Genomic DNA, 24,796 nt, shown 5'->3' on the forward strand with positions numbered 1-24,796 from the left:
TTTTAGCACCTAGAAAGTTTGTGCCATTGTCTGTGTAAATTATTGAGGGATTACCACGCCGAGAAATAAATCGCTTGAGTGTCATCAAAAAAGCTTCTGTAGAGAGACTAGTAACCACTTCCAGGTGTATTGCTTTGGTCACCATGCAAACGAAAACACAGATGTAACCTTTTATTATTGGGGCTTTACGCAAACGTAAAGATTTGATCTGGAATGGGCCACCAAAATCAATTCCTGTTCTTTCAAAGGGCTTAGAAACTTGTAACAATCGATCTTTGGGTATATTTGCCATAAGTTGGCTGGCGGGACTAGAGGAAAAACGCGCACAAGTGACGCATTGCCTTATTATCTTTTTTGTCTCTTTGAGTCCATTTAAGGGCCAAAATTGGAGTCTAAAATTAGACAAGACATTCTGAGTACCACTGTGTCCTAAGCGAAGGTGTTCATGTTTTAACATTAATCCAACTGTGGGATTATGGGAGGGCAAAAGTAACGGGTGTTTTTGCTCAAAACTTATGTGGGCATTTTCTAATCTACCTCCAACTCTTAGAAAATTGTTTTCATCCAAAAAGGGTTTAAGTGAGTTGATGCTTTTATTTGAAGCACATTTATTCTGGTTGAGCTCTGCGATTTCTTTAGAAAAATACTGACCGTGCAAATTTTTAACGATTAAGTTTTGAGCTTTTTCTAATTCGCTTATTGATAAAGGGCCTTTAATTTTTTGTTCCGGATTTTTAGCGATTTTTATATTATGTAGAAATCTAAGGACATAAGCTAACGTTCGTTTTAATCGGGTAATGCTCGAGAATTTTTGGAATATATCATTCCAATATTGGAAACTACTTTTAGTCTCCGTGACTACACAACAGAGTTTTTTAGAGGAAACTTTTTCCTCAGAGAGATCTACAATTTTAGTTGGGTTATCCAAAGTATCCAAAATTACTCTTGGATCTTGTAAAAAATGTGGACCAGAGTACCATGCACCAGAATCCAGAATTCCTTGGGTAAAAATACCCCTTGATAAAATGTCAGCGGCGTTTTCACTTGATTTTATGTGTCTCCAATGAAAATCTGAAGTCAAATTCTGTATTTGGGCAACTCTATTTGAGACGAACACAGACCATGTACTCGGCTCTTTTTTACACCAAGCTAGGGCAATTTCTGAATCTGACCAAAGATTTTACTGATTCGAAGGATATTTTTTCTTTAAAAATGTCAAAAATTCGGGAAGCAAGATTTGCTAAGAGCAACATAGCACACAATTCGAGCCTTGGAATTGTTTTCGTTTTTATGGGAGATACCTTGGACTTTGAGGATATCAGGGAACAAGAAACAGAGTCCTCATAAATTGTGCGGATATATATGCAAGCACCATAAGCTAGCGAGGACGCGTCTGCGAAACCATGCAATTCAAATTTTTGAATTGGTTTATGTGAAAACAAACATCTGGGAATTTTTAAATTGCAAATTAAATTTAAGATGTTCTAAAAATTCTTGCCATTCTTTGAGAATATGTTCATCAGATATTTTTGTGTCCCAATCGACCTTACATTTCCAAAGTTTTTGCATGAGAATTTTACCTTTAACTATAATTGGGTTAACCAAACCAAGAGGATCAAAACATTGGGCCAGAGTAGATAAAATAATTCTTTTTGTAGGGAAATCACATGGGGTTATTTCAGGAACAGAGATTTTTAAACAGTCATCAGTAGGTTGCCATTTTAGGCCAAGTATTTTGCTTGGGGATTTATCGAAATTTAGGTCATATTCTAGGGACGGGCTTTTTTTAAGATATTCTAACAAATTGTGTGAGTTTGAATTAAATTTATGGAGTGTGAAACCTGCACTATTTAGCAAAGAGTTTAATTGGGCATATAAATGAAATAAATCTTCGATTTTATCACATCCTCCAATAATATCGTCCATATAACATTGTTTTAGCAACGCATTAGCAGCTAGGGGATATTTATCTATATTTTTGAGCGCTACATCTTTCAAAACACGAGTTGCACTAAACGGTGCGAAATTTGTACCGTAGGTCACGGTTTGTAACTCTATACATTTTAAATCTTCAATCGGTTTTCTCTCCAGAGTATGTTTTGAAGAAAGTTATGTGCCGGGTTGGTTCTAATCATTCTGTACATTTTCATAATGTCAGAAGTGAGAGTGTATTTAAAAACGCGAAATCTGCACAAAATATCAAAAAGTTCTGGTTGAACTTGATAACCCTTTAGTGTTACATTATTTTAACGCGAATCCCGATGACGTTTTTGCTGACGCGTCAAAGACTACGCGTAATTTTGTTGTGATAGCGGAGTCCCGAATAACACAAAGATGTGGAATAAAATATTTTAAGTGTCCCGTTTTATTGTAAAGAGTCAAAGGAACGTATTTCGCATGACCAAGTTCAACATATTCGTCTATAAACTGTTTATATTCGTGAAACAAATCCGGGTTACTTTTAAAACGATTTTCTAGGGTTAAAAAGCGTTTTTGAGCTATTTTAAACGAATCGCCCAATTTTAAGTGCTCATCAGGGGATTTAAAGGGAAAATCAATTTGGTATGAACCATCATCTAATATTTTTGTTGTTTTTTCGAAGATATCCTCAGCAAGTTTATCTTCCGGGGATAAAATTGATTTTTGGGGAATTTCTTCGATACTCCAAAACTTTGTGAGAATATTTTCTAGATTATCTTCCAGGCGCTTTCACTCCGGGATCTGTGTAAAAAATGAATAATGTTGTTGTTCACAATCAAACAAATTTAAAGATAAATTACCTGAGATAATCCATCCGAGGTGAGTGTTTATCAAAACCAACGAGTTATTTTCAAGCTTACAAATTCCAGGAAACAATAAATTGTAAAATAAATCTGCTCCTACAAGCATATCTACTTCCGAGGGAATGTAAAAATTGGGATCAGCCAAATCGAGAGAAATAGAATCAGGGATATTTAAATTTTTTGGCTGAATTGGGTTTTGTGGTAACCTATTAGTAATATTATTTATTATGGCGCAAGAGAGTGAGAAATTTTTATTTTCTATTTTTGAGTGTATCAAGAGATCTACCATTTGGTTAGAGACAATTGAGTTTTGGGAAATACCTGTAGTATTTAACACTTTTGTATAGGGAGTATAGTTGAGTTTATCTAATAGCTTTTTGGTAATAAAGGAGATTTGACTCCCGTTATCTAGGAGGGCTCGGGCTGTGATAATTTTTCCTTTTTTTGAAAACATTTCAATCTGAGCAGTTGCTAAAAGAACTTGATTTCTTTGGGTGGCTATACCACTAAAATTATGTGGGTCCTCATTTGTACTGGGCGTGCAAGTATGTGAGCTTCTGGGTGAATATTCATCAGTGTGTTGATTGCTTGAGTTGTGAGTTTGAGTGGGCAAATGTGTGGCTCTGTTATTGTGATTGTCTTCAAAGTGAGGAGTATTTCGACTGAGTGAGTGTGAGGGCGCTTGTCTTGTGTGATTATTACAATTTGGTCGTGATTGAGAATATTGAATGCGTGCATTATTTACTACATTTTGTGTGTTTCTAGGGATAGGGTTGTGTGTAGGGTTGTTTCTGTTTTCAGAGCGATAATTACCTTGTGATTGTGAGTGTGAGTTATTTTGTGGAACATTTAAATCCGTATGCATGAGTGTGTGGTGTGTTCTTTGACATATTCTACATTTTGATTTTGAAAGACAATTACTTGTAAAGTGTTTATCACCCAAACAATTAAAACACAACTTTTTTGATTTAACAAACTGCTCTTTTTCATTCAGATGCAAATTTAAAATTTTTTGACACGAGTAAATGCGGTGATTAGCCAAGCTACAATAAAGACAAATCGAGTTTTTATTTTTAGAGTTTTGAAAATCATCTGATTGCGCGTGAAAAGAAACTTTTTGTTCACTTTTTTTTACAAAATATTTACTTGTTGAATGGGGCTGAGAATCACTAATATTTTCTAACATCATGCATCTTTTTTCCAAAAAATCTAAAAAATGTTGTAAACTTGGCAACGTGTTATAATTTCTCTCTTGTTCAAAGCCTCGTTTTGTGTTAAAATCTAATTTTCTTTCAAAAATATAAATTAGCAAATACTCAAAGATTTGTTCTGTAGGGATATTTAATTTTTTTAGACATTCTAAATTTCTCTTGATTGTAACAACAAATTCTCTCAATATGGGGGATGTACATTTACTTATAGGCGATATGTCAATCAAACTACTTAAAAAACTATTTACTACACAAGTCAAATTTTCATATCTAGATTTTAAAATATCAATAGCGATTTCAAAATTATCATTAGTTAATTTCAAAGTTTCAATCAACTTTAAAGCTTCACCTTTAACCGTAGATCTTAAGTACCATAAGCGTTTAACATTAGTGAGATTTGTATTGTCAATAACAAGTGCAGTGAACATTTCAAAATATGACTGCCAATTTAAAATTTGACTATCAAATGGGGGTATATCAATTTCAGGTAAATTTAAATTTGAATTAAAATTGGTGGATAAATAATTTTCTTTGGGAACATTTTGAGTTTCAGATAAAAATGAAAACCTTTGACAAACATTTCTAACTATTTTTATACAAGTGTAGTGCTTATTTTCTAATTCTTCACGATTTTCTTCATCATTTTCGTCCAATTCCTCAATTTCATCTTGGGCTTTACAGTACTTATTAAAGTACAATTTAAGAGTCTCTTCGCGGGCCTGAAGATCGGTTACATCTTCTTGTACAAACGCGTTCTGGTTTTTTGTCAACCAGTTATAATACCGGGTAATTGTACTTTTCGCGGATTTACGGTCTTTTTTAAAGAGTTCTAAATCAGCCATCGTGATTTTTAAAGCAAACAAAACAACAGTCCGAAAAAAGTCTAATTTGACCGCACTAGTGTAAATTTAGCCAGCGAAATTAATGCGAGAGTCAACAGTTCATTCATAAATAATTGGAACAAACTCACCAAATTTGGTTTTCTTGGGCTGCAATGGATCCACAATCCATACAAAAATCTGGGCTTAACAGGGCAAAATCTCACCAATTCGTGCTTCAAAACTGCACTACAGGCTCAACAAGAGCAAAACTGCAATCTGCTCGTCAATCCTGCTTCATCTCAGGATCAATCCGGGGCTTACTTCGATACAATTTAGGGCTCGATCTGTTAAAATTAAGGGCTTATCCGGCTCGCTAGGACCATAAAATGATGGGATTTGGGCTGCATCCAAACCCACAACACTTGAGGGCTTTCTTGTATCTCTATTTAGGGCTACGAAGGACCAGCTGGCTATGTGAAAAGGGCACCAAAACAGAAACGCGAAAAGTACTTTAAACAATTTAATTTAAAACCATTTAGTTTTGTGTGAGAGAATTTGTTGTTCTTATTTAAAAAAAAAATGCGAGCGGGTGGGACAGAACAGCGAGACCGAGAGTCTTCTTACACAACCATTATCTAGGAGCGACTGACTCCAAAAAATCGGATGATGCAATTTTCCTTAAAAACCGTTACCTGCGCGGGGGTGTGAGGAAGCTCGTCGCGACCAATAAAACGAATAGGAATGATTCCGGGAATGTATATCTTGTGACGAATTTTTATTTAAGTCGACTTCTATTGTAAATGTTGTGTTTTATTTAATTTGGGTATGTATAAAGGTGTGGATGGTTTATGTGTGTATTTGAATTGTTTTTCTTTATGTTGCAACTGGTTTTGCAACAATAACCCATTTATGATTCTAAAATCGCTGTAATTCCAGATTAAGAAACACCGACTTGCCGGTTCAAGTAAGCAAAGCGATCCAGTGTTCCCTGGGCCGTAAGCAGCGCATGATCCGTATCCAAGTGGCCGCGGAAGCCCAAAATGCCACATTCAAGAAGGACGGCAACGACATCGTTTACATGCTACCATCAAATTTTGCCGTATTGGAAAACGGGAATAACCATTATAAGAATTAACGTGGGTCGATTGCGTGTTTTTATGTTATTTAAGTTTTAAAAAAATTGTGGTTTTAAAGCACAAGTCGAGGTACAAGATAATTTTTTGTTTGGGAGACCAAGTTTCCATTTAGGTTTTGTTGTGAATATTAAGTATTAAAGTTAAAAACTGTTACGTGCATTACTGTTTAGTGCAATGTGACTTTCGCATTTGTTGACGACTCAGGTTTGCTATTTTTGTATATAATTTGAATTATTGTACTTACAAGTTCATATTGTCCCTTTTTTATTGGAAAAAGCCACTTTCTAGTGCCTTTCAGTGCCTTTCTACTTACAACGATATACATATTTAGGTATTTACAGTATAAGCGACAAAATATATATTAATTGTTTAGAAACTGCTGACAGACGGGCGGCTTAATTTGTATCACCATTTTTATTTTATTAATTGTTTGGCTAAGCATTGGATTTTAAAATGCTTATGTTGCAACTTATGCTTAAGACTAGGAAACTAAATTACGGAAACGGGTGAGGGAAGCATGGGATATCGAAAAGAAAAATGTAATTTTGCCAACTATCAGAAGAGTTTAAATTTTAAAATTCAGCTACCCTGTAAAAATCTCCCTTCACCTGGATATCGTATTTTATATTATTTGGCATCTTACTTAGTGTTAGCACCTGTGATTTTTTTCCTTTATACGTGCATTGTTTTGCTAAAATTGCTTCAATTATACGGGGTGTTTCGTTAAACTAATACAAGTCAATGGAGCGATATTGGATGAGAATAAAGATTTTTTCAAAGGAATATCATCATTAATGAAATTATTAAGCTTTCTCCGCTCCTCCGTCATTTTTTCGTCTACCCTCCTCGAGCCAATGAGAGAACTCGATAAAAATGAATAATGCAAATTTAACAAAAATGGTTTAAAGAAATCTCCAAAATAGCCAACAAATATAAAATATATACAATGTACTTGTACCAAAAATCATAATATTATATGTGGTATTTTAGGGTTTGCGCCAACACAATACCTAATAACAAGTAATGTTCTTAGTATACTTTAAAAGCACTACACATAGAATATATCAAAGACCTGCTGCCGCATGTTCTGCATCTAAACATTCAATTTTGAAAAATTTCTTCTTCAGGTTTTTTAACATTAGTGATTTAGCTTGGCGAACTGAAACGCAAGGTAATCTAAAAGAAGTGTGATTCTTAAAGGTTTACTTTTAAAAAGTCTTGTTTGTCTTGGAGTCAAGCAGCTGCATAGCTAATATCCATTAGATGAAATATTGAACAGATTGTCCAATTTTGTCGTTTTGGACATTTGGCTCTAACCCTAAGCCGGTCGACACCGTTCTTTTTTGGATTATAGTACTTTACTACTTCTTTTCTTGAACAGACCAACGCCTGCACTATCTACTATGTTCAGACCCAAATTTCGAGGATTCGAGGTGAGTCGAGCCATTTAACAACAGTCAATTGTTTAATTTTTAGTCAGTTTTTGATTTGCTATTTTTCATCATAGTTTCGCGGTAAAGTAAATTTTTTTGGGCAAGCATTGCATCAATCAGTTTTTCCAGAGGGTGAAATACGGATCTATGAAAACAGGTACGCCTATAGTTAGGGCGTCAGCCAATTTCAGTAAAACTCTACCAACAAATATCAAGGCTATCGGTGTGAAGGTACTATAAACTGCAGTGCAGTGCAGATTTAGAGGAATGCCTTTAGGTGTGGCTTACCCCCTCACAAATTGTCTCCTTACCTTGCCGTTGAAGGTAATCCTCTGTTTCGTCCACGGAAATATCTAGAAATTCTAGGCATGTCTTTTGATTTTGACCTCATTGTCTCATTGCATCATCAATCATTGGTCTTATTTTCCAATATTTGTTGTTTTTCGCTGTAAACGGTACGGTCATTCACTAATTGAGGCAGTATAGAGCCTCCAGAAAATCCGATTTGCGGCAAATTATGAATTTCAATCAACACTCAGGCTGCAAAAAAATTATCAGCGTTTATGTACAGGAAATTTCCAGATATTTTTACCTCTGTCACGTTGGTGAACATCGTTATGGACTTAAATCATGAATCGTCTAGACTCTAGATATTTGGCGAAATAGTTTATTGGTTGTGGAATCTTATTTCGTGATTCCCAGTTTTCAATTTTCGGCTCAAAACTGCTTCTTTTTGATTCATTATGCTCCTAGGATCGCTCACTTTGAGCTGTTGGAATAAATTCTTCATCGTCACTATCTATAACAATTATTAATTTCATGAGAAAAAAGCATGTTGCAAAGCTATGAGGTTTTTTTTATTGTTAATTATGAAGTTTGATTATACTCAATGGGATTTAATCTAGACCATTACTATATGCTTTTGTTCCTAATACAATTGGCAGTCACAAAATTCTTTTAGCGCCAAGTAAGGTAAATTGATTTATCTGTGCATTGCGTTCTAGAGGTTTAGAGATTTGAAAGGAATTTGGCATTACTTCAGTAACAGTCCCCTCTATTTCAATATTATTTTTAATATTTGTTTTACCCCCAATATCGCAATAGATAGGCCACATGTATTTAATTTTATTAATTTGCTTTTATTTTTGGTCTGCTTATTCATATCTTTATGATCATTGTTGTTTTTGCTGTCTTAATAATGTAAAGAGTCTAACCTCGATTTAATTTCTTAGGTCTCGAAGGGTATCAAGTTCAATAAATACGCTATACTCTGTATGAGGCATTTAGATAAAGTAAAATTCAATTTTTGTCCAGGCTTTTGAAGTAATAAATGTTAAGTTTCTTCCTGACATTTGCAATTATTTCTTCTAGCTTGTTGGGAAACTTCTTATGGTTTTGACCTTCAAAGTATCTTTTTAATTTAATCGAGTCATTAAAAACCATTTTCCATTTTATTTCAGGCATTTGAAATTTGGGGTTGTACTCTGTTGTAGGGCTCTTAAAATAATTTCTTATATATGTCATTTTATTCAAGGCAATTGAAGCAATTTTTCATATCTTCCAGCCATTTTTAAGCCATCTTAATTTATCTTCTGAAATAATGTTATCGAGGTTGAACGAATAATTCTTGCCTTCTTAGACTTAAAGGAATTTCTTACGTATTTTACCAATTTTTTATTTTTATTCAAAGCCATTTTTCATTTTATTTCAGGCATGTGAAGTAATTTTTAAAATTCTTCTTGATATTGCAATCTCCATTAGGAGGAATATATATGGTAATAATGGTTGCATTTACTTTACCTTTACATTATGCTGCAGCACATTCGAAATTATGTCGCACACACAAATTTTTTACTTTCGTTTTCACTTTATACCACCATGCTGATTTTCGTCTTGACGGAACATAGATAGCAACTTAAAGTAATTTATTGCATTCAATGATAGTTGCTCTTTTGATTTGCACATTGATCTTAGACACAAATCGCAAATATTATAATCATACTTCGGGCCCAAAAAGGCTTCAAAAAACTTTCATCGGTTTTTGATAGAGGGTCCTAATGAAACACTCCCTATATTGTAGAAACGCGTAAAAAAAAGTATTGAATCCCTTATATTTACTGTAGGAGAGCCTTTGTACTTGTAGTATGGATCTTTAAAAATTAAGTGCCATGCTCTTTATGCAAGTGACTCTGAAGTTATAAAAGGATTTTTTTTCATTATCCTTCAGTTCCGCATCATAATTTCGACCAGTTTTTTTCCATAACTAAACTCAGCTTCAGAGTCATCCTGTATATGAACTAATATCATTGTAGACAGGGTGTCCCGTAAACGAATTCATGTTGCAATAGTGCCAACGATTATTAATCCCGTTTATTGCTTCCAGTAAAGTTTCCAACAAACTGTGATACTTTTAACAATTTCCTTTTTTTATATTAACGGGACCCCCTGATTGTGTTATATTGTACTAGTCTAAGGTGGTCATAATATTATATACAATTTCATACACGGATCGATTTGCAGTAATCGTGGCCATATTTAGATTTATTGTTTTTTTTTTTGTTTATCTTTATAGTTTTAAGCGACTTTACAAGCTTACTTCTTTAAAATTATATTTACTATTTTAGCAGGATGTTTCGCAGTTTCATTTTCCCACAGTTTCTTTTAAAATATTTACAGTAAATCCCTGTTATTGAAAGAATAGTTTTGAATATTGATATCCGGCAATTCCCGTCCGAAAACCATTAAAACAGTTTTGAATAATTTAACGTATACATATAAGACGGTGGCATGAAACTTTCGGAAGGCATAAATCCGCCATTATGACATCAAAAATCACTCGGTTTTTAAAAACTGGAATGGTGGCTAACGGTACTTGGCGCCTAAAGCTCACCGACAATAAATTGTTGCAAAAATTGTACCGGTTGCATTCGGGGTTTTGTCAAATTACCTTTTTTGGCTTTATTGGTGGATTGGTTTTGAACCTGCCCAATTTGGTAAAAAAGGGGGATTTGCAAATTTTAACTGAAAACATCGGATATACGGTTTATTTGCTTGTTATGCTCAATAAAATCATGATTTGCCAATCTAAGGAGGTACAAGAGTTAATTGTCCAATGCGTTACAGAAGAGGAAGATATTTTTAGAGAGACTTCTAGGCATATACAGAAGGGGTTTGCAAAAGGAACCAAGGTAAAAGATAGATTTATTCAATATATTAATGCTTTATAATTTAAATTTTATAATCATTTTTAATTTAAATTTTGTTTTTGCTTTATTACAAGTATGCTCTAAATTGCCAATTTTTTAAAGATTTTACATCGAATAAACGCGTTCGTTGTCAGTGTGAGCTTGGTGGCATGTTCTGCATTTTTCGTCGCAAAATACCCAGAATATTTGGAATATCGGCAATACGATTCGACTGTGGATAAGCCGTTGATTATACCCATTTGGTATCCCTTTAATCCCAATGAGTATTATGGAATTGCGTTTATAATAGGTAAGAAATTATCATTTTTTTATATAATTGGAAAATATTAATTCTGCCGAAAAAACGTGAATTTTTGAAAATTAATTCCCGGTATTCATCTACTTTCTTTTAACTCGGCCCTGATTCAGCGGCGGCTCGTCAGGGTAGGCAAGGTAGGCGCCGCCTACCTTATAAAATTCACTTGTAAATTTGAAAAAAAATGACCATTATAATTTATATAATATATTTTAATTCTTTTCATTCATTCTTTTTAATGTAATATTAAAATATCTGATAAACCTCCTAGTCTAATGTTAATACGCATGCATCTATCGCCACTTTAAGTGAAACCTAAGCTAGTCTAAAGCGACTCGCCTCATAAAATCAAATGAATACGATATATATATGGGAAGGCGATATTTCCAACCGCCTGTATTTAATGGTCTCTACGGCGGCAATCTCCTATACAAAACTTACAGCGGCCGACGTGAATCAAAATTATTCTATGCGACAAAAAGTGCACTGTTAGGCGGACAATTCGGGCGCCTTCGACCGTCTTCGTCAATTCGCTCGAAGCGCTCGTTCGTCGATCGATAAAGGGGAAAGGGCTGGTGATTTTAGAGTAAGATTGTACTAAATCTAGCACAAGTGGAAAAAAATTTAGCACGCAATACAAATTCTTTTTTCTAACTTAAATGTAAAAAATATTAAAATGTACATTTTTCATGGCAGTCTAGGTTTTTTGCTGTAAAATTTTCAAGCAATGACTACGATTTTTATAACGTAATTAATTTTTAGTACAATTGGGTGAGTTTCAGTATGATAATTAAATCACGGATGAGATGAGCCCTCGTTCAATGGAAAATCAATGGTGGGGCGGGATTTTGTTTTTATTCATTAACGGTTTGTAGCTGGTTTCTTCCGTTTCTTTCAGCTTTAAACGATTTTTCTGCTGTCGTACGTCGTATGGTTGCTTCTCCATTGAATTTTGAATTTGGTTTATATTAGATAAGTATAAGTATATTAGAATAATAATTGTGCTATTAAAGTTTGTAGAGGTAGTAGAGGTACCTATTAAGGGGTTGTATATTTTTGAGAATATTATAATATAGAGTAGAAAGTAGGTAATTTTTGTAGAAGTAGAGGTGCATACCTAACCTAGTTGTTTGATCCTTTTACTATTTTTTTTAGAATGGCCAATAATCTCGCCGAAACCCCTGTGCATGATGTAATTTGTTCTTTACAAGAAACCCCATTTTCCCGCCTAACTGAAAATGGTCGTAGGGAAATAATTTCTATTGGTCGCCCTACACCCCCCCTTTCAATTTTAAAACCTGACAAAAAGCAAGGCCAAGCATTCTCGCGATCCTTTAAGACCCAGTGGTTCGAAACCCATCAATGGTTATGTGGTAGTTATTTTAAACAAAGTTTGTTTTGTTGGCCTTGTATACTTTTAGGAGGTAATAGAAATAATGTTTGGGTGTCTCAGAGTTTTTGCGATTTAAAAAATCTGTCAGCTAGCATAAAAAAACATGAATCGTCAAAGGAGCATATGAGTAGCTACTTTAGTCTTAAGCGCTTGCAAAAAAATAGTAGCACTATACAGGATGCATTAAAAATACAGTCTTCTTTGTTTTTAAAACCCTATAACGAGGATGTAAGAAAAAATAGAAATTTATTGAGCTATTTGCAAAACAAGAATTATCTTTTAGAGGCCACAATGAAAAATCCGATTCTTTTAACACTGCCAATTTTCGTGAAAGATTTAACTTGTTAATTAAACGTGACATCGAAATGCAAAACCATTTAAAAAAAAATAGGCAATAATTTTTCTGGTTTGTCTAAGACTATCCAAAACGATATAATAGGTTGTATCTCTGAACATCTTTTGGAGACAATGCATAAAGAAATAAAAGAAGCATTATTTTTTTCTGTACAAGCTGATGACACTACTGACATTTTAGAAAAATCACAATGCGCTATTTCGGTCAGATATGTAAACCGATCTGGTGACATTAAAGAGACATTTTTGGGATTTTTTGATGTAAATCAAGATAGAAAGGCAGACGCGATGTACGAATTAATTGTTTCTGTTTTAAGTCCTTTCGATTATAAGAAAACTTTAGTTGGTCAATGTTATGATGGCGCTAGCGTAATGGCTGGTTCGTTAAATGGTTTGCAAAAAAAAATTAAAGACGATGCTCCATTAGCTTTACATATTGCAGTGCGCACCGATTAAACTTAGTTCTACAGAATGGAGCAAAAACTATTAAAAATTGCCAAATTTATTTTGCGAGCGTAACTTCAATTCCCGGCTTCTTCCATCAATCTGCAAAGCGAACATTTATTTTGGACTCTATAGTTGGAAAAAGGATACCGACTGCTGTAGATACCAGATGGGCTTCACGTTCAAAAATCGTTCATCTTTTAGATTCAAAATGGAATGACTTAAAAAAAGTTTTTCAAACAATTATTGACGATCAATCTTCATCATCCGAGTCAATTAACGGGGCAAATGGATATCTTATATTTATGAAAGGTTTAGAATTTTCTTTTTTAACCGCGGCTTACAAAAATGTATTTGATATTGGATCCACTATTTAGTATTTTGCAAAAAAAGTCTTTAGATATAGCTTATTGTCAAAAACAGGTATTTTTAACAAAAGAGCGTCTACAGTCCTTGCGGAATAAATTAACCTTCGAACAATTTTTTGAAGAAGCAAAAATTAGAATTTCAGGCGATATGATAGATAGCGTGGATAATCCTACACCATCAAAAAGAATAAAATTATCAAACACTATCAAAGGGGATGAAAAGTCTTCTTTGCGAATTTTATTTTATGAGATTATTGATAATATTTCGACGCAAATAGATGTTCGGTTTGCAGATCTATCGCAGTTAACTTATTTTGCATTAGTTGATTCTTCTAAGTTTCAAGAGTATAAGAAAAAATTTCCAACTTCTTTAGTTACAAGTCTCACCAACCTTTATAAAAATATTTTTGATAAACAGCAACTAATTAATGAGTTAAGTGTAATTTTTCACGATGAAGAACTAACAAAATTAAATGTAGAGTCGATTTTAAAACATTTTATAGATAATGATCTTAAAGAAATATTTCCCCAAGCTTTTACACTTTTTACGCTTATTGCTACAATACCAATCACAAGTACATCAGTTGAAAGACATTTTTCATGCCTTAAACGCATAAAAACATATTCCCGAAATAAAATACTTAGGTAATGAGCGCTTATCATATCAAGGAACTCTTTTGCTCTTTACAGGGATCTGATAATTTTACAGATTTAATAATAAGTAGGTTTGCACTTTTAAAGGACAGTAGTCTGTCAATAACAGTAGGTAGTGTATATATCTAAGGATTTAGTGAAATTAAATGAAATATGGATATAACACAAAAATTACGATCATAATTTAAATTCATACAACTTTGTAAAGGTGTGTTTCATTTTGTTTTTTTTTTTGTTTCCGCATTTTTTTTTTGATTGAAATCTAAATTTTAAAAAAAATATTATTTTTAGGTAATTTTTTTTTAAAGATTTCGAAAACGTTATTTTTTTCTTAATTTTAGTAAATTATTAATGACAAGTGGCCGTAGCACCACAATTTTTTTTTAATCCCGAAAAAGCGGGGGGAGGGGGAGCTCGGGCTACTCGGTGTGCGCACTGTTATAATAATATGTCGCCTACCTTAGATTACAGGGCGCGAGCCGCCACTGCCCTGATTTCTTTTTAATTTCACTTTTTGACCCCCATAATGATTTTGTTTTGGTGTTAACATTTTCGAATATACTTATCCCTCTTGTTTAAGTTGATTACTATACATATGACTGTCGTCGAAAAGTATGAGACAAATATTCCCATAATATAAAAAATATAAAAGTCCAGTTATACTAATTTTTTTAAACTGCTTCCAAAAAACTGGTTTGCTCGCAAAGAGGTCTAAATTGATTTACTGATTAGCAAAATAAGACACCTTGTCAGGAAGAAGTTTTGTCTGTAGTTAGTTCGATAAAAGGTAACGTGAATGAATGATGACAGGAAATCAAGTCTAAGTTCTTGCTAAAGGTCATTATAGTCAAAGTCATAAAACCTAATGTATTTAAATGCTATAAATATGAAACATTTTCTTTACACTCTTTTAATGGAGAAAACATGAACATTAATACGGGAACGAGAATGCCGATGAGCATTTAACATGCTTACATGAGATCTAACAAGAGCGCAATACAAGGTCTTAATAGCTTAAGGGTCATGACATCTTTTAACAAATTTAAGCAGCTGAAGTAATTTAGGTACCATGGGGTTAATGTGGGGTAAAAATTAGAGTTGAGTATTAAGGGTAACCTCTAGGTCATAAATCTGTGAGAGGATACTCAAGGGAATTTTATATTGATGTTGGTACGCACAATCCAATGAGACGTTCAGCTCCATACAATTAACTATATTGCCAACATCGGTCAGTATCACTGTCACAAAAAATGCAAGGTCAGCAATTAATAAAAAGTTGCTATTTTGGAAGCATTGATAAATAAATTAAAGAATACGGGCTCCAAATGTGACCCCTGTGGAACACTGGACTTTATCTTATCTACATATTTTAGATGAATAACCTTGGACGTGACCAACTGGTATCGACCAGTTAAGTAGCTCCTCAACCGCAGCAATAACAGTGTTCATTGGTTTTCACAGTGCTCAAGCTTAATAATAGCTAGTGGTTGTAACTCAGAAGATTCAACTCTGAATATAACGCAGCACGAAAACCTGATTATAAAATAAACTGATTATACAATATATCTTTTTCAAACAATGTCACAGATAAAGGTTTCAAAAAGTATCGACCTGTAATTTGTGACATAATAAAAATCTCCAGATTTAAAAATTGGAGTTATAAAGCTTCTTTTTCAACGATGCAGAAAATTTCCCTCAATGAGTGAATAGTTAATTAAAATAAAATAAAAGACTCTAAATAATTTATTAAATAAAGAAACAAAAATAAATAATGCCCTTTTGTTTTAATACCAATTTTCTAGAGAGCTGTAAAAAAACTCGGCCTAGAAAACTGGCGCAGTCTAGCATTAATGGCTATTCTACTGGATCAGTAATAACACCTTAAGACCTGCATCATAAAGTTAGACAACACTTTAACACTTGACTGATAATATTAAGTGAGAAAACCTATATCACATCTAATGTTTTCATATGACTTTGCTTTTCTACTAGTTAAATTATTATAAATACTTTAAAACAATCCCCATTCAATTGCAAACTTTGTAAAAAATATTTGCCGCGTTGTAAGAAAACGATTTTTGAAGTATGGCGTTGTGATGAGCAGGACTTGAAACCTTATTATTAAATCTAATATTCAAGTTGTGAACGAAAAATTACTCTCTCTAAGAGGTTTTCAGAAGAAGGCTCCCTAACTCTTTTTATTTAAAATACAGCAGAATGCAAGATTCTGCACATGTCCGTCTTTTGTCCAAATCCAATGTCGCTGTACAAATGAGATACATGATGAAATTTTCGAAGACAGAAAGATACGCATAATTGCTTAGACAACTTAACATTTAATATATATTTACAGTTTTTTATTACAGTACATTTTATTATGGTACATTACAATACAGTATTTTAATATAAAAGTTTTTTGAAAAATTCTCTTAAGGCGTTCTTTAAATCTCAATTGCTCATCTATAATCACTCCCAAGATTTTAGAAGAGCTTACATATGCCAATCTCGTAATATGAATATTGATATTTATATTAGATTTCAAAAAATCTTTTTGATTATTATTGCCAAATATCATAAGCTGGTAGTCTATTACGATTTAGTTTAAAATTCTTTGATAAAATGATTCTTTACATTCATGCTCATTGTTTCTAGAATTCATAAGTAATTCTTCTTCATTATAGTCCTTGGGATCAAAAACAAATAATAAATTTGCGTATGGCCGGCAAACACCTGCAGCTTACAAATCTGCTGTATAATTTATGAAGAGTAAAGCACCCAACATAGAACCTTGAGGGACACCGCAAGTAATACTTGGTTGTCCTATGGTTGGAACCTTTGATGTGATGCTCAAATTACGAGACAGTTTTACCACTAACCAAAACTCTTTATCTCTAACGATGTTAGCATCTTCGGGAGAAGATTAAAAACTGTCTCGCAATTTAATACTTGGTTGTTCAGACTATCTGTTATAGGAAAAAAATGTTTCATATCTATTTGATAAATACGATTTTAAAAGCAAACATGAACCAATATTATGAAAGTAGTAAGCTTTGCACATAACTAACCACGGTTGATGGTGTCACACGATTTAGGGACAAAACCAATATTATTATGTAAAGTGTTTACATTTTTTGTAAAGGCGCATTTCGCATTATATGATTAAATACAGCTATAAAACTGTTCCCGAGTATTATCAAGGATCAACTGGAAACGCAAATTAAGAATGCTGAAGAATACCAGGAAAGAATCTTGTACGACGTGCACAAAAGCGGTAAATACCAGGTGGAGTATTCATAATAAAACAAATAAAATCTAAAGACTACAGTATGCTAGCGTATATTTGCATCATTAACCTAACAGTGGCGTTTGCCATGGTTCGGTTTGTTTAATTTTCTCATGGATAAAATTATAAATAAAATAAAAGATTTAAACCTCGGATACAGACTAGGCATCAAAAGAATTAGTACGATGATTCAGCAATTATTGCCGAATCAGAAAAACATCATCAGCGACAACTCTCCCAGTTCTTCCGAGTAAGCCGCCAACTCAATATGAACATCTCTATCAACAAAACCAAATGTACCCCAATTGCAAATATTTTATCTAGTGGTACAGATTAATACCATATATAATAGAATGTGTTACTCAAACTTTTTTCGTGACCGAACCCTTTTAAAAAACTAAATTTTTAACGGAACCCTAAACTCTAAACTAAAAGCAGTTATATGTGAATTGTTTATTAATATTCATACAAAAAAAGATAGATACAGTAAGTAGTGAGTTAGTAAGCAAATGATAACACTAAGTTCATTTAATGCGAGGCATTAAATGAACGTAATTGTTTTTTATTCCTCAACTGGGTAATGTCAGGCTTGATAGAAGAAAGTTGAATTCTCATGTCTGGTTCGGCATACAGTCTATTGCGGTATTTTGTTTTTGTAGCTGTATATGCTGAAAATCCCATTTCACACAAATACGTTGTTGGGAACGGAAGAACATTCAAAGATTCTGTGGCAAGTTGTGCATATTCATCACGAACCCTGAACCAAAAATCATTTAGTGAAATTGTTTTGAACAATGATTCAATGCTTGTATCCGATGTCATTTCTAGAAATGATTCATAGATCTGATTTGACATATTTTCAGGCTTCTGCAATTTAGATGAAAAAGGGTTTTGAATCCATGCGTTTATTTTCAATTTTGTATTTTGTTCCTCAGGAAAGTAAGATTCAAAATGTAAAACATATTTTATTTTTATCATTTTATTATATTATATATTTCTTATTTTATATTTTAATATATGTATTCTCATTTAAAACAAAACTCTTTTAATGATCTATAATAATTCTATCTCAATTTAATTAATTCCATAATCAATTAATAACTTGATATATTTAAAATAACGTATATTGCTAAAGATCTCTAATATTCATTGAGTTAAGGGGACACCCAAAAATATTAATTGGGAGCCAGTCAGAAAGCAACGTTTTGAGAGAAATGTGTGTAAGGTGGTGTGTTGGAAAAAGAGTTGTGTTTACTGGTTAAACCAGGCTGCTAAATTTAATAGTGGTGAATATGTGAGAAATAGTTGATCTTGAGTAGATATGTGGCCATTATGAGAAGTTTGTACAGATCTGTTTGCGCATCTTGAAGATGCCCGCACAAGTAGGTGTGAAAGCCTCTGTTCAATTAGGAACGAATGCGCAATTCCTCGAGTGCTGTCTGGTAAGACTGGGGGCCTTACCTGGGGCTCGATTGACACGAATAAACAGAAGGAATAGTAGAAATATATCCTTTGTCTAATTCGTTGAGATGCTTACTGTTTAGCGGCAGTGGAGCGTCTGGGGAAGCCCTTACTATTTTAGGTGACACTAGCTAGTCGTCAAATAAAGGAAGATAACATGTTTGACATATGTATATATTGAAATGTGACATTGTGTAAATTGATGTTGACTGAGATGATGCAAGGGAACGGAAGTTCCCCGGTGAGTATATTTTATTATTGCCAAAAGTTGACAGAACAGTAAATATTGTTTTTCTTAATTATTTTTATGTGATGTTCGAGTTTATGTCTAACAATATAAGAAGGATGACTGTTGAGTAAATTTGCATTGTAGAGACCCATTGGCTAAGAACAACTATGACAGGTAATAAACCACATTTTAAAGCGTATTTTACAAAAAGTATCTTGCAGATCATTGAGATAGTGCACCAATTCAACAAATATTTCATTTTGAAATATTTCTGTATAACTAAGACTATGGTGACTACGGAACTCACTTAGTAATAAAAAGCTTTCGATTTCTCTCTTACCAAAACAAGTAATCCAAAAACTAATTTTCTTTCAAAGGCAGTTATTTTGTTGTAAACATTAAAAACTGTTGTCTGTTTTCCTTGTAGTGACATGTTTAATTCGTTAAGTTTTCCAAACATGTCTGCTAAAAATGCTAGTCTAAATAATCAGCTTTTATCGGACAAACGATCTTTTAAATTAAAAGGAATATCTGTAAGAAAAGCTTCTAATTCTGTTCTTAGTTCAAAAAGCCTTGTCAAAGTTTTACGCCGATACAACTATCTCACTTCAGTATGGAGCAATAGTGTTTTATGATCGCTACCATAATCTTCACATAATATTGGGAACAATCGGGATTGTAGTGGACGTGACTTGACAAAATTAATTATTTTTACTGACTCATCAAGAACCAATTTTAGATTTGGTGGCATTTTCTTAACCGCAAGTGATTATGCAGGATGCAGTGGCTGGCACTACGTTTTGGCGATTTCATTTTTATTCGTGATATTGCTCCTGCTGTTCTACCTGTCGTTGTCTTGGCTCCATCGGTACAAATATCAATGCAATTATTCCAATCGAGTTGGTTTTCTTCTAAAAATACGTTATTCGTGTTAAAAATTTCTTCTCCGGTTGTGTTAGTAGGCAGCGATGAGCACATAAGCAAGTCTTCTTCGAGTGAATGTTTATATGGATATCGCACAATTACTAGAAAGATGGCCAGTCCAGCAACATCAGTCGACAGTTCGAAAGCGGCACTGTAGAAAGATGCTTTACAGATTTTTCGTCGAGCATACATTTTGTTACGTCTACCACACAAGGTTTTATTAGCTTTTCAGCGAGAGTGTGCGATGCTCCTGCTTGGGCAATGCGGTAACTAACCAAATACGATGCCTCCGTGGCATTTTCATTCACAGTCTGAGTCGCATACGTCATAGTTTTTTGGCTTCTTAGTAATTGTTCTTTTTTACGTAGAAAAAATTCTTTACTTTTGTTTTTAAAGTCGGGATGTACAGTTTCTAAATGTCGGCGCATCTTAGCAGGTACCATCGAACTATTAGGAAGGAGTTTGCTGCACAACATACAAAAAGGTGAGCCGCTGGAATCAACAAATCCGAGATTAATGTATGATTCGTCATACTTTCGTTTTTTCACCTTCAATGTGTCATTAGATGTTTTATTATTTGAACTTGAAACTAGAACTTGACGCCGTCATATCACCTTGATTTAAATTTGACGCATCATCCAAGCGAACCACATTTTTTGCAACACCTTTAAGCAAGCGCTCCATTCTTCTTTAACACTAATTTGATTTGGTCAATTTTATAACAAATAGTACCTCTTACGCACAAAATACAAGATTTTACAACCACTACGAACAACAACAGGACAAGCGAACATAAAATACTGAGCACGGTGTGAGTACATTTTGCGGTACGTTGCTTGATTAATAAATTCTCCGCGCCAAACAATCCTCCTTTATATTATACCAGCAACCATCGAATCATCTCGAATTCCTAAGAAACTTCGGAGAGCCGGACGATTTTCTCCGAAGTACGCGTCGACGCACGAGCACGAGAAACAGCGCGACGAACCGAGGTCATTGGATTGCTTATAGTCCGGGGGCGAATCGTGGCGTACAAGTAAGGCTGTAACATTTCGAGTAATAGGTCGGGCATTTACTTAATAATACATATATTAAATTTTCGTATATGTACCAGTACGTAGGCGTATAACTAGGCGGTTCGTTTTGGTTGTTTATTTTTATCTTAGGTAACTTTATTCTTATAGGGTCCACTTTAATACATGCATTCATCCATTATGACTGCTGGCGGAGCCCTACCGGAGGTTTCGCGGAGCACACTTTGAGTAACGCTGGAATATCTGGGCAGTCCCGGCCCAGTTAAAGTCAGATTAACAAAGCACAATCGGGATGCTACGAGATATAGGTACCTGTACATGTGCAAAATTAGAATCAACAAGTCTTGTTTCAGACCGATCACGACGTACAAAATGAAAGTCCGCGAAAACATCAACAAGACGTAACACATGCTAAGGGTGGCCGAAATGAAAATACTGAGAACAATGGTGGGGGAAACCAGAAGAGACAGAGTAAGAGTCACAGATATCGGATAACGTGAAGATGGGTAAGACACCTGTAAGAGGCAGTGGTAAAACCGGTAATTCGGATGGGCGTAAACAGACTCCCGAAAACAACTCGCTTGGCTCAAGACCTCCCGGAAGACGACCTAAAATCCAATCTACTCTCACGAACGATGCAGAGGCAGCTTCAGAATTACAAGATTGACAGATACCTGAGATATAATAACATTAATGAGGAATATATGAGTCTTGTTACTCGCTAAGGTTATTTTAGGCAAGTCACAAAGCTCTTGTGTAATAGACACTACAAAAGTCAATCTAAACAAGTCATCTCAGAAAAGAAGATATCCTAGTTGATTTAACCAAAAATATTAATCAATCCATGATCATTTTTTGAGTGAAAGTTTCTATAATGTCGCTCACCAATCAGGTCACTATCCTACATTTCAGCAGATATCTTAACTTCAAATAACAGAGGCTGATAGGATCTGGGATCCTCTAAATACAGTGGATCATTAGATACATATATATGAATACTTGGATTATTACACAGTATTAAATCGACAATCGAATGTGTCCAGTTTTTGTAAACACTGATACAAATTATAAAAGGAGTACATATTAGATAAAAAAAAACGTCAGGTAATTAACTACTCGTAGTTATGTGGATTGACTAGCAATGAGAATCGATGCCATATCACTGGTCTGCCATACACAGTTTGGTAGATTCAAGTATAGATTTAATTAAACACATCAATATCCAGGTCTTCGGTACTATCTACAGTAAAGCATGGACAATGCACATCTTTTGTTGACGATGCTACTGTTCTTTCGTTCTTTGGTATAGTAGAGACACAACTATCCTCAGAGCAAATGTGAATGAAGATTTGGATGGAACTAAGAGATAGTGTGACACAACTTATTATCATTCATTATTTTAACAACCAATATTTTAAATATTTCTTTGGGTTCACAAATTTCACAAATCACTGCTAGTAATAATTTTAATGAATCCTTAGGTTTATCTATTGACACTAGAAGTTTAAAAAATCACATTGAGCAGCTCTACTTTAGGTTGGATTCTGGTTGTTACCCTATACGGACAACCAGAAGCAATCTGGGGATATTAGTGGCTAAAGATGCTTATTTTTCATTCCTAGAATCTCACTTACGCTATGGAATTTATTTTTAGTGACGCAAAAGCGTGCCCTAAGACATTTATGTCTTCTTAAGTATCATAAGTATTGAAAACCTAACTTTATTATCAAGGAAATTTTGACTCTTCCACCTTTATTTATACTGAAGATTATTTGGTTGATGCATAAGAACTATTGTTTAGTTATTCAGTTGGAAAATATAAATACTACTTTTAAAATTCTTTAACAAAAAACTCAATTTTTTACGAGAGTAATATAATACTTAAAAGTGTAATTGGTGTTAAGCTTAAGGGATTATTTAATGTAAATCAGGTATTATACGAATATAATTTATACGTTTATAATATTTTTAAGTATATAAATCAATTTGTTCATCTGTAATGTATGTAAATTTAACATATTATTAGCTACTTTTATTTTTTATCATGACAACATTATTAACAACATCTCGGTGTTTAAATAATAAAGTTTAGTTAGAAAGCCAAGTCGAAATGACAATGTCATGCTGGAAAGTTGGAAGACAATCTGCTAAAATGCTTAACATTTTGGTATTAAACTGTTTATTATTACTACTTTAAGGTTCTCTATTCTGCTTGGTGGCATCCATTTTCAACGTGGTGACCCAAGTGTTCTTTATCACCCTTATGTCCCACATCGCTCTTCACATAAAAGCCCTTAAAGCTAAGTGCACGAGTTTCCATTTGTTTCGTGCCTATGTTAGTCCTGAAGAGCACGATTCTATGGTTTACGCGGAGCTTAAAGCCATATGCATAAAACACCAGTCTATTATAAGGTAAAATCTGTTGTCTTTCACTGTTGCCCAATTTTATTCGTAAAAAATAAATTTTCTTGTAGTTTCATAGATAAGTTAAACATGTGTGCCAAGAACGCGCTGTTACTGGAATTCATATTAAACTCGCTTAATATAACTACCATTGTGGTTCAAATTTTAGTGATGGTATCAAATCTATTATATACAAATCAAACTGTCATATTAAAACTATAAATTCCAGGAGAACCCGCCGGCAATGATATTCTTTTGTGTACTTTTCTGTAGCGTTCAAATAGCGCAACTCTTCTTAATGTCATGGCATGCCAACGAAATTGAGTTCCAGGTAAATATCTTAGCTAACTAATCCATAGTTTACCATAACCCTATTTTTCAGAGTATGTCAATCAGCGACGCCCTCTTTCAAAGCAAATGGTACGAACAAACCCCGAAAGCTAAAAAGTTGATCCACATCATGATGATGCGCTGCATGCGACCGTTAAATGTATTTATTGGCCCCTTTTATCCAATGTCTCTTAGAACTGGCATCGCTGTAAGTCTCCCAGATAACGAACGGGTTGCTCAAAAAGTCACTTTATGTTCGTTTTAGACTATGAAGGCCGCTTACTCGTTGCTTGCCCTAATTCTGACGTTGGCCGCAGAAAAACCGCAATAAGAGGATCATTTTTGGTTATGTTGGAGAAAAAAAACCAAGAAAAATTTAAATCTCCTTTTATTTTCCCCACATATAGATAAATAGATATATACAGAACATTTAGTCTTATACAGTAAACCCGTAACAATCTTCCCTCTCCATTTTTGTTCGTTTGGGCGTAGCTTTTTTGGCAACGATCACCATTTTGAAACTATCATTTTTATGCCACGCACAAATAAAAAATAAAAATTTTAAGTGAATAGTGGGCGCCCCCTGTATATTTTACTATAGACAATAATAAATGTTTATATACAGTTTAGTAAAAGTTACATTTTTATCACAGTTATAACATAATAAGTGAGGAGCAGCCTTTATCAGTTTAACCCTCCCAATATTTCAAACTCTATTAATTTTTTAACAGTCATAACTCGTCCTTACCTTTGTAATCCTCCTCACCTAAATGATCCTTAATTTTCCTAAAATGACTCTGTATGAGTGCGAATTCGTTTGGAGAGTGAGCGAGGAGCAACTGGAGAAAACGGAGTTCCTGGAGGTTGTGGAGAACGAGGCGGCGTTGCCGTTTGTTTGATTTCCGCCAGACTTTTAAGGTTTTTTCAATCGTCGAGGTTATCTCGTCGCGAAGGGTGGACAAGCAGGCGATTTTCGTGATCTCAACCTAAGCACATAAAAAATCGGTTTTTGTTTTAAGAAAAATTTCACCGGT

The 24,796-nt window shown here is 33.9% G+C and overlaps 3 protein-coding genes across 10 annotated transcripts in view; 2 read left to right on the forward strand and 1 right to left on the reverse strand.

The window, feature by feature from the left end:
• LOC126739004 (unconventional myosin ID) overlaps positions 1-10,013 on the forward strand; it is an 81,342-nt gene extending 71,329 nt beyond the window's left edge. For both annotated transcript variants that reach the window (XM_050444531.1, XM_050444538.1), the window contains one exon: positions 5,752-10,013. In XM_050444531.1, coding sequence (XP_050300488.1) covers positions 5,752-5,950 — 199 coding nt within the window. In that variant the 3' untranslated portion in view covers positions 5,951-10,013. The remainder of the gene's footprint in view (positions 1-5,751) is intronic.
• Positions 10,014-10,126: 113 nt separating this feature from the next.
• LOC126739082 (odorant receptor 49b-like) lies at positions 10,127-24,191 on the forward strand. 5 transcript variants are annotated; one of them, XM_050444605.1, is made up of 7 exons: positions 20,527-20,822; positions 20,882-21,058; positions 23,228-23,441; positions 23,504-23,606; positions 23,662-23,763; positions 23,815-23,970; positions 24,028-24,191. In XM_050444605.1, exons 3-7 carry the CDS (start codon positions 23,293-23,295, stop codon positions 24,091-24,093), a joined length of 576 nt encoding a protein of 191 aa, XP_050300562.1. In that variant the 5' UTR covers positions 20,527-20,822; positions 20,882-21,058; positions 23,228-23,292; the 3' UTR covers positions 24,094-24,191. The 5 variants fall into 5 exon arrangements, with proteins under 5 accessions (XP_050300586.1, XP_050300562.1, XP_050300578.1 ...); XM_050444595.1 differs by having other exon boundaries at positions 20,528-20,822; positions 20,882-21,031; XM_050444629.1 differs by lacking the exons at positions 20,527-20,822; positions 20,882-21,058 and adding an exon at positions 10,127-10,879.
• Positions 24,134-24,796, reverse strand: part of LOC126739021 (thioredoxin domain-containing protein 11) — a 34,537-nt gene continuing 33,874 nt past the window's right edge. Inside the window, exon 12 of one of the 3 annotated variants that reach the window (XM_050444558.1) lies at positions 24,134-24,748. In XM_050444558.1, coding sequence (XP_050300515.1) covers positions 24,494-24,748 — 255 coding nt within the window. In that variant the 3' untranslated portion in view covers positions 24,134-24,493. The remainder of the gene's footprint in view (positions 24,749-24,796) is intronic. The other 2 variants (XM_050444559.1, XM_050444562.1) reach the window with 2 other exon arrangements.

Source organism: Anthonomus grandis, chromosome 1 (genome assembly GCF_022605725.1).
Source record: "Anthonomus grandis grandis chromosome 1, icAntGran1.3, whole genome shotgun sequence".
Lineage (NCBI taxonomy): Eukaryota > Metazoa > Arthropoda > Insecta > Coleoptera > Curculionidae > Anthonomus > Anthonomus grandis.